Below are 14,764 nucleotides of genomic sequence, written 5' to 3' on the forward strand. Positions count from 1 at the left end.
GTATTGTCATAATTTATGCAAAATGTAAGGCTTGTTAATACTTGAGGAGGAGTGCTATTCCCAAACGTTGAACCTAAAGCAGCAACCCTAGTTGGTAAACAAACTATATTTTAATTCACAACTACAGAAAAGATGTCAGCCTCTCTTCCTCTCTGGAAGACCAGAGGGTCTTCCAGAGAGGAAGAGAGGCTGACATCTTTTCCCGGACCCAATCTGCCCGGGATCGAATCCGGGCAGATTGAAAAGAGCCCAGGAATTTTTCGGGCCCCGCTGCATTGTGGCCTAGCCGAACCCATGATGAGCCTGAAGAAGGTTCACAGTGCAAAAAGAATTAAAAGAAAACTGCAGGAAAAAAGCAATCTATTTAACTGACTTGCATATTTCAAGTCAAAATAATTATTTCAGTGAAACGTGTAATTGTGATACTGATGTAAGTGAAAATAAAGATCACGTAACTGTAATAAATCAAAATTTATTACAGTTACGTGATTTCTCTATATTACACAGAGATGTAAAATCCCACATCTGATTTAGAATGTTAATAAGAATGCTACATAAACAAATCTTCTTTTTTACAAACTTTTTTACTTTTCAGCTTTAAAGAATATTTTTGTAGCTAAATTATTTTTTTACTTAATAAACATCGAAATTCTCCATTATGTATACCGTGCCTTCTTTCTTTCACAATCATTTCTTGTTAAATCGATATTTTAACTGTGTCATAACTAGTCGTAGAAGTTAATGATTCATTAATTTTTCACACTTGATAATCAAAAAATAGCTTAATGTAAAAGGAGTTAATTAGCCAAAAATCAATATACTTAATCCTCTTCGAATTTTTAATGTATCTAAAAAAAACTATGAAAACATTGTTTTATACATACTACATTATGTATGCTTTTACCGATTAATTTATCTATTTTTAAACTAAATTTTAATTATTAAGAGTCATAATATCGTGAAGAAAGCCGTAAGAAAGCATTAAAAACAATTTTTAGAATAAAAAATGACTGATTTTTATGGCTAATTCAAATCGATTCTTTCGCATAATTGAAACTAGTGAGAAAATGATGGATGTGTCAGTCTACTACTGAATATATCATATGCCATTTTATTATTTTATATAAAATATTTTTTACTTTATATTCAGTAAAAAGTAAAAAAAAGTATATTTTATTTAACTTAAGTTATCGATTTTATATACTATTTGAAAATATTAGTTTACAGAGTAAAATATAGTGATTTCGGTTTTATAATATAAATTTAATTAGGATGCATGATATAAGAAAATAAAAAGGAAAAACAAATAATTAAAATATCAAGTTTACCTTTAAATGAAAATGAATTTATTTTCATTTAAAAATAAAACAGAATTAATCGAAATAAAATTTATTAACATTTATTCTACATCAAAACAGTTAATGCATTGTGATATGATTTAACAAAATTGAAAAACATCAGAAATGCTTTTTTTCTTATTTTATTTTTTATAATTAACAACAAAAATTGTTACAAGAGTCCAACTGAATCTTCATTCTTATCAAAACTATCCAATAGGTAAATGGACGTAACTTTGAATATATTTTTCCGTGATTTCGATTTAAATGTACAAGCAATGGTTTCTCACTCGAGAAGGATTTACAAAGTATGTAAAAAAAATGTCTTTTTCCTGATCGTGTCAATTGGACAGAATGCTATTTTTCCAAGCTAGTTTCTGTACGATATGTACTATTTTGAAAGAGCAAGTTGTTGGAGGGGGTTCGTTATTTACACTACTTTCTTTCGGATCGATATCCGATGGGATGGGGAATCGGACTAAGGAATGTACCTAGAGGGGATTGCAGGAAGGGAGAGCGAGGAATCACCCTCGTTCACCTTGTGGATTATTAGGTAGCAATCCAATACTGGAAATATCTGCGTACGAAATGATCAAGATTAGATGATACTAATTTACATAACAGTATAATTTAAATTGAAACGAATTAGAATATTCAAAGTAATCAATTTTCAATAGTATTTTATTAACAAACGCTTGAGATCAAATCGCAAATTGATTATATTACCGAGCAAAATTTGGCATTTATTTGGCATTTCTTATAACACGAATAAGTCAATATCAGTTCCAAAGCTGAATGAACTAGCATCAAATTTAGATATATTTTTAAATTTATTCAAAGACTATATTTCATTTTAAATTAAATTATCTTGATAAGATATTTTCATCATAAGACTTTGAACACAATGTTGTACCAATTACCAACGGTTTTGAAAAGTTTTTTTTTTTTTTGTTTTAATTTAAACATTAAAACGCTTCTTATCCGATAATTTAACATTATTGTATGAATTATTCGAAATATTTCTTGACTTACTGTTAGTGACTTGTTCTACAAGGTGCGTTTTCTATGTTCGGATACTGAATTTGTAAAAGAAGTTTTTGGCAATTTAGTATCAGTCTTCAAAATAAACTCCTCTAACCTGTACAAATTTTTGCACGCTCTACTTACCTATGCCTTCATGAAAGGATCTTTTTGGAGTGCTGTTTAGTTCCTTACGTTTAGCCTCTCGGATTTCTAAAATTGACTGAAATTGTCTTCCTTTCAAAGCAAATTTTAATTTGAGAACAGGAATTTCCAACAGCCTGACCACTTCCTGTTCCCCAAATTAAAATTTGCTTTGAAAGGGAGACAATTTCACTCAATTTTGGAAATCCAAAAGGCTATACGGAAGGAACTAAACAGCACTTCAGAAAAGATCCTTTCATGAGGGCATACGTAAATTACTAGAGCGTGTAAAATTTTGTATAGGTCACGGTAGAGTTTATTTTGAAGACTGATACTAAATTGAATCATTTCTGCCAAAAACTTGCTTTTTATAAATTCAATCCCCGAATTTAGTAGCCACGTTGTACATTCTTATAAATCGATAAGAAAATGCCTATTTTTTTATTTTGAAAAGTTTTAAATTATTAATTTATTTTTGATTTGATCTCAAGCGAAATTACCAGAAACAAAAACTAGCATACTTACATTTATTATTATGATGATTAAATAACTGCTCCCATCCTCTTCAGGGCCAAAAGTGCATTGACAGCTTTCTACATTTTAAATTTAAATAATAACGTTTGTACTTTATCACTAACACCTAAAAACATAATTATTACATGTCTTTATTCTACTTACCTGCCATTTTCTTCTTATGACGAACCGCCTCAATTTCTTTTTGTCTAAAGTCTTCTCTTCTGTTTTCTTATCTCTCTATAGTTCGAAATAGTTTCGTAAAAATAAAAATATTTAGTCTAATCTTTTTAAAAATAGTTTTAACATAATAATGCTTTAAATAAAATTTAAAAACATTCAAAAAAATTTTAAAATTTTCAAAGTTATTTGAGTAATAAAATAGAAACTTGCCCTCAGCCACGGATGTTCTAAACATTGAGCGGCTGTTAATCTTTCTCTGTAAGTAAAGAAAAATAATTATTAGCAAAGTAAATAAGCGCATTCATAGTAAACAACTTTTCATAATTATGGAAAGTTGTTTACTATGAATTGTTATTACAAGTCACATGGAATTTCGTTAACTCCAATCAATAAAGATATATTTGTTTTTATAATTTATTCGACTTACTCTAGCTCTTTGACTAATAACTTTTCAATAAAGTCTTTGGCTTCATCTGAAATTTTGTCAAAACTTTCGTCATCGAAATCATAAACAGCTCTTGTGACATTGGCCATAGTTTCTGCATCATTATCACCCATAAATGGGGAGAGACCAGAAAGACTAAAAAAGAAAAAGTAGCTCTTCGATCATAAATGATAGATTTACGGGATTAACAAAAGAGACTTACAGAACATAACAAATAACACCGACACTCCACATATCCGTCTGATAGGATACACGATCAAAACTAATTACTTCTGGGGCCACAAATTCGGGAGTACCGAACAACACTTGCAATTTCTTACCAGGTTCTAATTTTCTAGCTAAGCCAAAATCAATCAGCTTAATTCTGTTACCACTTCTTGTTAAACAAAGCACATTCTCTGGCTGAAAAAAGAAATGTTAGGCCACATATGATGATATTAAAACTGTATATGAAAAAGTTGTTTACCTTCATATCCAAGTGCAAGATGTTTTTCGAATGCATATATAAAACACCATCACATATCTGTCTCATAAATATAGTACATGCTTTTTCGGTCAAGATAAAATCATCATCAATAACTCTTTCAAACAGTTCTCCTCCGGTTATGCTAGAATATAAAATAAATTTTAACTCCTAAGTATTCATGCATTAATATACTTTAAGCCTTTATATAGGCTGCATCAAGAAAATAATTTTACATTATCAGTTTGAAAGTTTAAATTTTAGAAATTTACAAGATATATAGAAGTAAATTTAAAGGTTAAATTTCATTTATTCTTCCATTTTTATTTTGATTTCACTTCGATTAATTTTGATGGTAATCTATCCTAAGTTCATATTCATAAACATATCATAATTGTTTTCAATTAATAAAAATATATTTATTGGTATCAAACGAATATGATTCAGTTTTATAATTATAAATTATGTTTTGTAACATATCTAAGAATAAAGAATTGGAAAAATTATTCACAGTTCTAATATTAGACACATCTCCTTCTTTCCATCATCGTACGCATCATAAAGTTGTAAGAGACGAGGATGTTGCAGACATCTCATAATCTCCACCTCTCTCAACACATCTTTTCGATCATCTTTCCGGGGAGTTATTATGAATTTGGCAGCAAAAATTCTTCCTGAAGCCTTTTCTGAACATTTATATACGACTCCAAATTTACCTCTGAAAATAATTTTAAAAATTATTGATGACATAAATCTACCTACGAAAATAATATACGATAATAAAACACGAAAAATAATAAATTAATAAATTATTATAAAAATTATAACAGTTAACAGTCTTTAAATGATAATATGGATATTTATTATTTTTTTTAAATACCGCAATTTTCGCACAAAACGTATCTTTTTGGTTTGTATTCCCACATTTAATCATAAACTTTTTCGCATGAATTAACTGTGTAAACATAGAGGAGCAACATTTGGATCGGAGACAAGGAATTAGGTCATGAAGAACAAATATGGCAAGCAGTAAACTAAGACTGCCTTGAAGAAGTTGTTACATAAACATCTCTTGCAAGGCGCTCAGGTTAAGTTTGACTGTAAAATACGATATGTGGTTGTATGTGAAGTTTTGTTCTTGTCAACTAAGTTTCTGAACAATGGTAATAATTTTAAGAACTCAAAAATTAAAACTATTTCATGTTTCTACGTAAACATTTAAATTTGAATTATTTATTTATTCTTTACTAAAATGATCGTTACGCCTGGCAATGTAGCTACACTGTATTAATGATACGCTAATAGGTGAAAACCGAATTAAAACATTTTCCTTGTTATAACTTTAAAATAAGAAAATGTTTAAAGAATATTAAAAATTTGTTTTCTAAAATAAGAATTTTTGAAATGGCAATAACTTGAAACATGTTGATTTTTATATAGGAACTAATATAAGAGCCAACCTGAAGTGTTGTTTCATGACGTAATAGTTTCGTTCTTTTAGTTTGGCAATTTGACAAAATTCATTCCCAAAATCATCATTTAAACATTTTTTACAATCCCACAACACTTCAGTCTGAAGGAGTTGCTTAGTTAAAGTTTTCACTTTTCCTTACTTAGACTAGATGCATATATTCGATAATATCCTATTCTGTTGCGAAGATAATTTGGTATACCAGATTAAGAAATTCAATCTAAAGATCCTAAAATTTAATAAGCAGTCTTACCTTCCAAGTTCATCCTGTAGATCATAGTCTTTTTTCACATCTTCTCCAACTTTGACAACAACATTTCTTGGTTCGAAGGGTACTTCTAACTCTAAATTATTAATTTAAAATTATTATTATTAATAATACATGTCATTTTAATTAAAATTATAATTTGATTATTTATAAAAGATTAAAGTGACATGTTTTGACTTTTCTCCTTCAATTTATTGCGGTCGGCCGTGTTTATATTTCAGAATAATAGGATAACAGCAAAGATGGGAGATTTGTAATGTTTAGGAAGTAATCTAATACGTCGATCGGAATATCACAACATGTCTTATTTTCGTTGAAGGTCATACAAATGTTTGGAATTGTCTGCTTTAAGAACAACTGAATCCGTGAAAGTATTAATGGAAAACGGCTATAGATGTGTTTGTGAACGGGCAGCATGACAAGAATGCGAAAATAATGAAATGGCTTACTAAGAGCCACTTGGGTGTAGAAGACAAAATAAGACATTATCTATCCGCTTTATAATTAACAAAATAATTAAAAACGTATAATGGAAAATACGAGGTATTTCCATCAGCTTTTTTAAAACCATACTAAGTTTAAAATGTAATCGCATCATTTTATAATTGGAAGATATCTAATTTGACCATAATTACATAGCAAATTAATCATTCCAGAATATTTTAAGCCAACTGACGTATGTTGTACTGAGACAAATGAGACTAAATCAATATAAATATATTTTAAGACAACAGAAACATTAACAGTCATATAATTTCACACAAACATTATTGTTTGTTGTAATGTAAATCTAAATTGAGTATGATTAATGATAAAAACTTACCATCATCAAAATCTGTTTCATCGACATGGATCATATTAGATTGTGCGTTTTAAACTGGTCTTAATAATAAATTATGCTGCAAAGAAAAATATATAATTTTATATTTCTTTATATTAAAAATAATTCATTTAAAAATTTATAATTAAAAACCTTATTTTTATAGTTTTATTGAAAATATAAACATAAGTCTTATATAATTTATAAACCTATAAAAATGTCTATATATTATAATATATGAATATTTTACTTTTTCGAATATAATACAATGAATGCGTAATTAAGCTACAGATGAAAAATTTTAAAATGTCCAAATATAAATGTTTAGAATATTTATCATTTCCAAGTTCTAATTCCGTTTAAAAGAATGACATAATACATGATATAATAATTTAATTTTTAAGGAATTTCTCTCAAGGAATGTTTAAACATTTTTACAACGGCGTAAATCAAGTATAAAAAGAATGAAAACACAATTTTTAATTTAATTTACATACATTGTTATTTAATATACAAAACAATGTACAGTCAAACCTGTTTTTATGCGGTGAATAGGGACCGCATAAAAAAAGTCTCACGTAGAAAATAACTCGAAACCGTACGAAATAACTAGGAATTGCTTTTTTAACTCCTTGGGCCTTTTTCTGCAACACCTAATGGGGAAAAAATCCTCTAAGAATTTTAATTTTTATATTAATTAATTATTTCCACTTAAATACCAATCTAACATTAAAAAGTTAAAAATAATCGTTAAATAATGATTTTATTTGATAAATATAGCTGCAGGAAGTGTTATTTCATTTAACAAGGCGTGAAATTTCACACCTGCAGTCTAAAGCTGGAGAGGAGCTAACTTACCGCATCTGTTCAAATATAACATAATATTTATGGTTTTTATGCTATTAAAATAAGAGGGGACCGAAATAAACGTATGAGAAAAAAATTTTACTGAATAAAAAATGAAAAAACCTGCTGATGTCATAGAAAACAACCAATAGAGTTTTTAAAAATTTTACAGGAATCAATTATGTTCCAATTTGATTGAAATTTTCATATACCGCACAAAAAAAATCGCACAAAACAAATCGCACAAATAAAAATCGCACAGAAAAAGACCGCACAAAAACAGGTTTGACTGTATTTTTCTACTTTAATTATAAAAAGTAATTGTTTTAAATTAGATAGCTAAACAATTTTGCGCAATTCGTTTCATTCTCATTTTGGAATTGGAAAGGTGAAGTACGTGTTCTATTAGATGCAGCTATCAGATTGTTAAGTACAATAATGTAAATAAAATCACCTGAAATTTAATATTTTCATACCTTTCTAACAGTAATTGAAACTGTTTTAAAAAGATTTTGAAAAAGGAGTTTCTTAGAAAAATTAACACTTATTTTGTGGACCTTTAAATATAATATGGTACATATATATACACACACACACACTTTTGTAATTTTTATTTGTTTGTTTTTTGCAAGCAAATTATTGATTCGATCAGTCCCATAATAGGGGTAGACGAATAGCAAAAGACAAATTTACAAAGTCACATTTAAGTTTTCAAGTCACAATTTTCCATCAACATTTATTAACATTAATATTCTATTTAAATACATGCTTGCATATATTTACATACAAAAGATATAAAATAGAATAGATAATGATAAGAAATTATAATTCTTCTTAATAACTTACTTTTATACCCATAAGAAAAGTTTAGCGAAAAAGATTAATATCATAGATGCCCCCAAATAAGGCGCTCAACTGGCCATCGTATACCCCGGCAAGGTATTTATTATATATATTATATACGCTCCGAAAACCCGATACATTATAACAACAAAGTAAACCACTGCCGTATGCCATCGGGCTATATACCGGCTACATTAATAGATCGTACAACATAGATGTATCAAATAATTCATAAACGACGCCATGAAAAAGTCCATTAACTTGTATTAGGTTTTAAAATTTATATAAAATAGAATAATAATAAATAATATTATGTTGGTGATATGTATACTGCTCGGTTTACATACTGGTGCCTAATGCTATGCCAGATCAAGGTCAAGGCGCAGTTATAGAACAAGCTATTATTTTATTTACTTGCTGTTCGTGTATGTATTTGTGTATAAAAATTTCTTATATGACTTGTGTTTAGTATGGCAGTTTTCTATAGTATGATGTATGTACTGCCGTGAAGCCCTAATGTTTCTATCCTTTTAGATCGTGTATATCGTATGACGCCTATACAAGAAAAGACTATTAGCATACATACTTTATCCATTCTGTTTATTTCGTGGGAAAGTTTGAGTATATGCTAATTTTTTCAATGTATGTGTTTTCTATATTGTGAGTGATTGAAATAGCTGTGTCTGTATCTGATTTTCGCTGTGAAACAGCGATAGACTCTTCTCGATGAAAATTCTTGGATACCTCCAGCCATAACTTCTTCCACACTCCGTTCATGCATTTATCAGTTAATTCTTGCCAAGAGAAGTCGGTGTTTCCTATGGCATCTATAATGTTATATTTTTTCCAAAATTGAACGAAACAAACATAGGTTTAAGGGAAGTACAGCGCTAAGACAAATTGCCACCTTTTGCTGATTGATTCGTGTTTCAGAATAATCGTATTATATATGAATCAATGAAATACCGCGTTAATTTGAATCAGCATAAATTTTGAGTGTTTTTTAGGCGTCAAGCAGACCGCGTTATATTGAATCAGCGATAAGCGGGGTCTTACTGTATATAATTTTAGCCATTAATCAGCCTTTCAAATATTTAAATTTTTCGTTTTTGGATTTTCACTTCAGAAAATTGATCAATCTAGCCGTTTGAGAGTGTCTGTTTCTTTAGTAAGCATTATTAAAGACCCTTTCCTGTCCTATTGAATTTCTTAAATAATTTTTAACTCGTTTTAAAACAGAGAAAGATTTTGCACTGAAGCCGGGCCCCTCCGAATTACGGGCCCTAGACATTTGTTTAATTTGTCTATTGGATAATCCGGCCCTGGATATAAGTAGTCTGTTTGCACTAAAAGCTCGCAACCCGATGTGATGTGTTATATAATATCGAGCCTGATATGACATTTTCTACAAGTGTCATCTGTGTCCTGTCTTCTAAAATATACTTTCTGCAGTTTCTTATATTTATGATCTGATCTTGTATGGACCCTTTACGAACCCTCCTGTCTCTTCGAAAAGCAGTAGTTTTGACAAATGAATTTTAAATTTTAATGTGAAATAGTTGAAATTTGAAAATTACAATTTACATAAATTTCACAGAAACGATGATTAATTTTTTATTGTTTAACAATTGTTAATTTATTTTCCACAGTCACATTAGAATAAAACGGACAAATGAAAAGAGAACATTTCATAAAATTATCTTTAAAAGTTACTGAAGAATTTATTAGTTTTTGTAAACAGTGGAATAATAAATTACTTATTAATAAATTATTTATATTAAAACATGTAAAAAAAATTAAACTAACTTTCACAAGTAGAATAGGATAATTCTTTCAATTCATTGTTTAAATTAGCCAATTTAGAATATCATAAATTATTTCATAAAAATTAAATATCTATATTTTTATAATAAGCAGGATAATATATAATTAAACCGAAAGAATCATCATATATGAATTATTTTCGTCGAAATGTAAAATATCTTTTTTTAAACTTAATTCTTTTATAACAATTTATTTGAGAATTTAAATATATATTTAAAACAATAATGATGTTTTAAAACTAAAATTGGACTTAATAGCTTTCAAACAGCATACGATTAAGAAAGTATTTTTAAGTACAATTGCCATGTCTAAACAGCAGCCATTTTTTCAGGAACCTTTTTGGACGAAATTGCATTGAAAATAACCTCCAACAACGGCTGTAAGTCGATTTATTTAAAACAAAACAAAAATATTTTCACTTTATATTATAAACAAATTGTTTATTAATCATTATGCAGTCTACATTTTAAAACTTTAAACTATTTACATTATTCAATTTCGAAACTAACACTAACAAATAATTTATTTTATATATTAATAATTTCGAAATAAACCTATGTCAAAACAAAAATAAATAATTAAAATTGCTATGATTCGCAAGAAATGACTCTTTATACTAATAGATATATGAAAAATTACATCTCTAAAAAGATATTTATCGAAAAATATAAGAGAAATAATAACACTCAAAACAGAAATTAAGCAGATAAATGTTACCTGAATTATTTCCTCATTCAAAAGCCTACAATTGAAGTTTTAAATGTTTTAAAACGAAGGTAAATGAATTATATCAATAATTCATTTACTAAGATAAACGCGAATTTAGTTAGGATTTCTATTCGTAAATAAACAATATAGACTTGCTTAACAACTACACTTTCAACAGAATATGCGTAGAACCTAAATAGGAAATGAAATGGTTACCGTATTTCTTTTTCTTCCTGAAATACAAGACAAAATTAAACACTTTGTGTAAAATGTTTAAAATTAAATTAGAACGTTTGGAGATCTCTAACTTTAAAAAAAAAATCATTTAAAGTTTTCAAATCTTTACTTAAGAAAAATTTACATAAAATTACTTTAAAACAAATTAATTCAATATTTTAAAACCAAAGGATCTTATTTAATTACAAATGTATAACTTTTATTAATATTTCTGTAATACTTTTTTAAAACCAGGCAAGTAATGAAACAGAACAAAAACAGTAAGAATCAGTTTCAATGTCAGTGTCAACGTTTCGTTTCCAAAATTCTAATTTTATCATTTTAGCTTTTCTGATTCTTTAGCGTAAGATCCTACTCAACGATATAAAAAATTTTTTGACTTCTCGGATTACGAAAGTAAATTTGAATGAAAATGTAAAATTATAGTTAAAACTTCAGAATTCCTCAGAGTAAAACCTTAATTCTATAAAATGATTAATTAAATTAAATCTGTGATATTAATTTATTCTAATATACGATTATTCAATTTTTTGTAACTCAGCTTGATGTAAATCAAATCTTTTTACGTATTATTATTAGGAGTAGAGCCCATTCAAGTATCTAGGGCCTTTAGGCTGAAGAAAGGAAGAATGAGGGGGTTATTTTTACGTCTGACAATTCATCTGTCCTATATATCCCAGTTATAAAGTCGTAAACAAATATAATTTAAAATTTAAATAGGTTTAACTAAGCCAAATTTTAAATGAATTAACCTTAACTTTTTATATATTTCGAATTGAATATAAAACTATAGTTATTTTATAAAATGACAATAAACATTAAAAATATTTATTTTTATTATTATTTAATACATTTTTGCGAATAATAAAAAGGTATAACTATCAAAAAATAGTCTGTCTAAATAAATAATGTTTTAACATTATAAAATAAACAAAAACGGCTTCAGATAAGAATCTTAGATTAATTGCTCTACTAACAGGACCTTGAATAGAAATAAATTGTTACTTATTTAATTCAAATAGAATTTAAAGCATTAGCTGGAGGGTAATTACCCCTTAATACTCTTACTTGGATCCACGCCTGAACGAAAAGATTAATTCGCTTGACTTCAATCAAAAAATAAATAAATATTAAAATGAAATCAATCTTAATATATTAATGTGTTATTCTTAAATAATTGATTTTATTAATATTACAGCAGTTAATAAACAGTGACAAATCACTTACGTTTGTTACTGTAATCGATATAGCCCACATTCATATTGTAATCGAATGCTTACTCAAACTTTACACTGAGTAATAAAAATGATTTATTGTGACTAACGTTACGCCGTAAACGATATTTAAAATTCCTCAGCAAATCATTTTGTTACATATACGGCCGCGTAAATAAATAATTGAACCTAATATAAATTTAATAAATAAATTATAATAAAAGCCCACAGTTTTGACAATGATATTACTTTTACACTTATCAAGTTACAATTCTTGGTTTAACAGTCTTTAATCTATTTCTAATATATTGTACAGTACAATATATGTACTGTACAATATACATCTTATATATATATATATATATATATATAGTATATATACAGCTTATGTACTGTACACTTTATGAAGTGTATTGTACTATACACATGTACAGTACATAAACCCTTACTGTTTATAATGTATAACGTATGTAAATAAGAACGTCAAAATATAACTTGTTTTTGTTCTTTTAATCGAACTGCAATAATTATTATTTAGAAAAATTTATTGAATAAATAGAAATATATACCGTAGCAATGGTTGGAGAATAGAGTAGAACAAACTCGTTTAACAGGCGAAAAAAGTTAACTGATGTGAAGAATGAGAAAGTAGAAGGAAAATGACAACAATCTTCCCAAACGGAAATATAAGAGGTTTTATCCAGATTCTTAAAAATAAATTAGCTTATCTCGTTATTTTTAGAGAAAAATGCCAGGCGTTTGAAAACGCATTGAAAACACGAGCGGTACCTGGCTTGGTGCCGTCATAAATAGTCTTTATCTAGGCAAAAAGAAGACCAACTGGTAGAGTAAGCGAGTCATTCCACGATAAAAACACACAGAAATGAAAGCTTAATAAGAAAACTGACGATGAATATCACGGTATCACGTGTCGCTTGGCGCAGACTCAGTCCGAATACAATTTTCGACCTTTCGGGAAGAAACTATTAAAAGGGGGTCGATAATCGTTGCCGATCATCTTCTCTTTTAATCGCCGTTTGTGGAAAGAATGCTTAAGTAACTACTTACCTCCAAAATGCACTAGACCTCGTTCATTATCCAAAGAAGAAACTCGCAATTATTTCTTCAGCAGACGAACATCTACCGACTGTTCCTTCGACGCATGCGCTGTTTTAATTTTGTCGTCTGTTACTAAACTTTCCCCGACCCTAGCGCCATCCAATTGTCATGCTTTTTTTTTTCTTCCTTTAACAAATTATTCGTTTAAATTTTTTTTCGTTAATCGTTTAGTTTACATTAAAATATTTATTCTAAACTCCGCAATAATAAAACAACGATTTTCGATTTTTTTAAATTATCCGAATTAAATATTGCTGTATTTATTATTTTTCATATTTGAAATATGTAACGGGATTTTAATCATTATCTTCTATTACAAATGCTTATTTATTTATTTATCATTAATAAAATGTTATCTAAATAAACTTTTCATACCTCTCATTTTCTTATACAAATGGTCGGCTTGGTATTATTAGATTATACTTATTTTTAGAATAGCATTGATCGAAGTACAAAAAATCTGTATAAAATATTATTTTCAATTTAATACTTCATTGTACATTTTATTAATAAAGTTATATTAAATAAACTAAGAAACAATTGATTTATTCTTTTTAAATTTAACATTTCGTGAGCGCAATCGAGGATATTGAATTGAGTGCCGAATTTATATTCTATATTATGAGAATTTGCGGTTTTCAATTGTTATTATTAATATGCAAATATCTAAAAATTAATTTTTAAACTATTTTGATATTCCCTATAAGCGAAACCAGATGTATATACATAAGCTAAACGGGTTTCAGCTTATAATCCTATTCCATTCAGGATCATCTCTTACCAGGATAAAATTTAGGATGTTATCATACTAGGCTACAGTTAAATCACAGAATTTAGGTAAAGTACAGGTTTTATATTTATTACTGTGAAGGAAGAAAGACCTCTTATATATTATAGTGTAGGACTTGAACAAGTTTAAATCAGGCTTTGTCTATAAATTCTATATTATGTGTTTCCAAACATATTACCCTGCGACAATAAATTCTATATTGCACAAGTGTCATGCATAGAAATAATTTATATAATATTATTTTTCTTAATAAAATTGATACATTATTAATTTAACATTGTGCATTTTTGAGATTTTATTCTACATTCTTGTTATTAACAGTATATTCTTCATACTCATGCAATCAATATTGCTGGTATTTTATCTATCTGACTAATTAAATTTTTAAAAATAATAATATAATTTGTTTCATAGAAAAAAAATATATAAGTACTTAAATATTTATATAAACTTTTGGTAATTTTGGAAAAGTAAGAAAACAGAATTTAAGCTTTAAAACTAAAAGAAAAAGGTACCGAA

The 14,764-nt window shown here is 27.6% G+C and overlaps 1 protein-coding gene across 1 annotated transcript; it reads right to left on the reverse strand.

The window, feature by feature from the left end:
- Nucleotides 1-1,464: 1,464 nt before the first annotated feature.
- Nucleotides 1,465-13,553, reverse strand: LOC136978012 (myosin light chain kinase, smooth muscle-like). The gene is made up of 11 exons (XM_067273650.1): nt 13,405-13,553; nt 6,668-6,743; nt 5,830-5,920; nt 4,617-4,823; nt 4,109-4,250; nt 3,845-4,044; nt 3,625-3,777; nt 3,404-3,453; nt 3,180-3,250; nt 3,027-3,094; nt 1,465-1,914 (listed from the first exon to the last, which is right to left on the reverse strand). The coding sequence occupies exons 2-10, from the start codon at nt 6,699-6,701 to the stop codon at nt 3,044-3,046; spliced, it is 999 nt and encodes a 332-aa protein (XP_067129751.1). The 5' UTR covers nt 6,702-6,743; nt 13,405-13,553; the 3' UTR covers nt 1,465-1,914; nt 3,027-3,043.
- Between the last annotated feature and the right edge of the window lie 1,211 nt (nt 13,554-14,764).

This window comes from Centruroides vittatus, unplaced genomic scaffold (assembly GCF_030686945.1).
Source record: "Centruroides vittatus isolate TY-2023 unplaced genomic scaffold, ASM3068694v2 contig_484, whole genome shotgun sequence".
NCBI classification, from domain to species: domain Eukaryota; kingdom Metazoa; phylum Arthropoda; class Arachnida; order Scorpiones; family Buthidae; genus Centruroides; species Centruroides vittatus.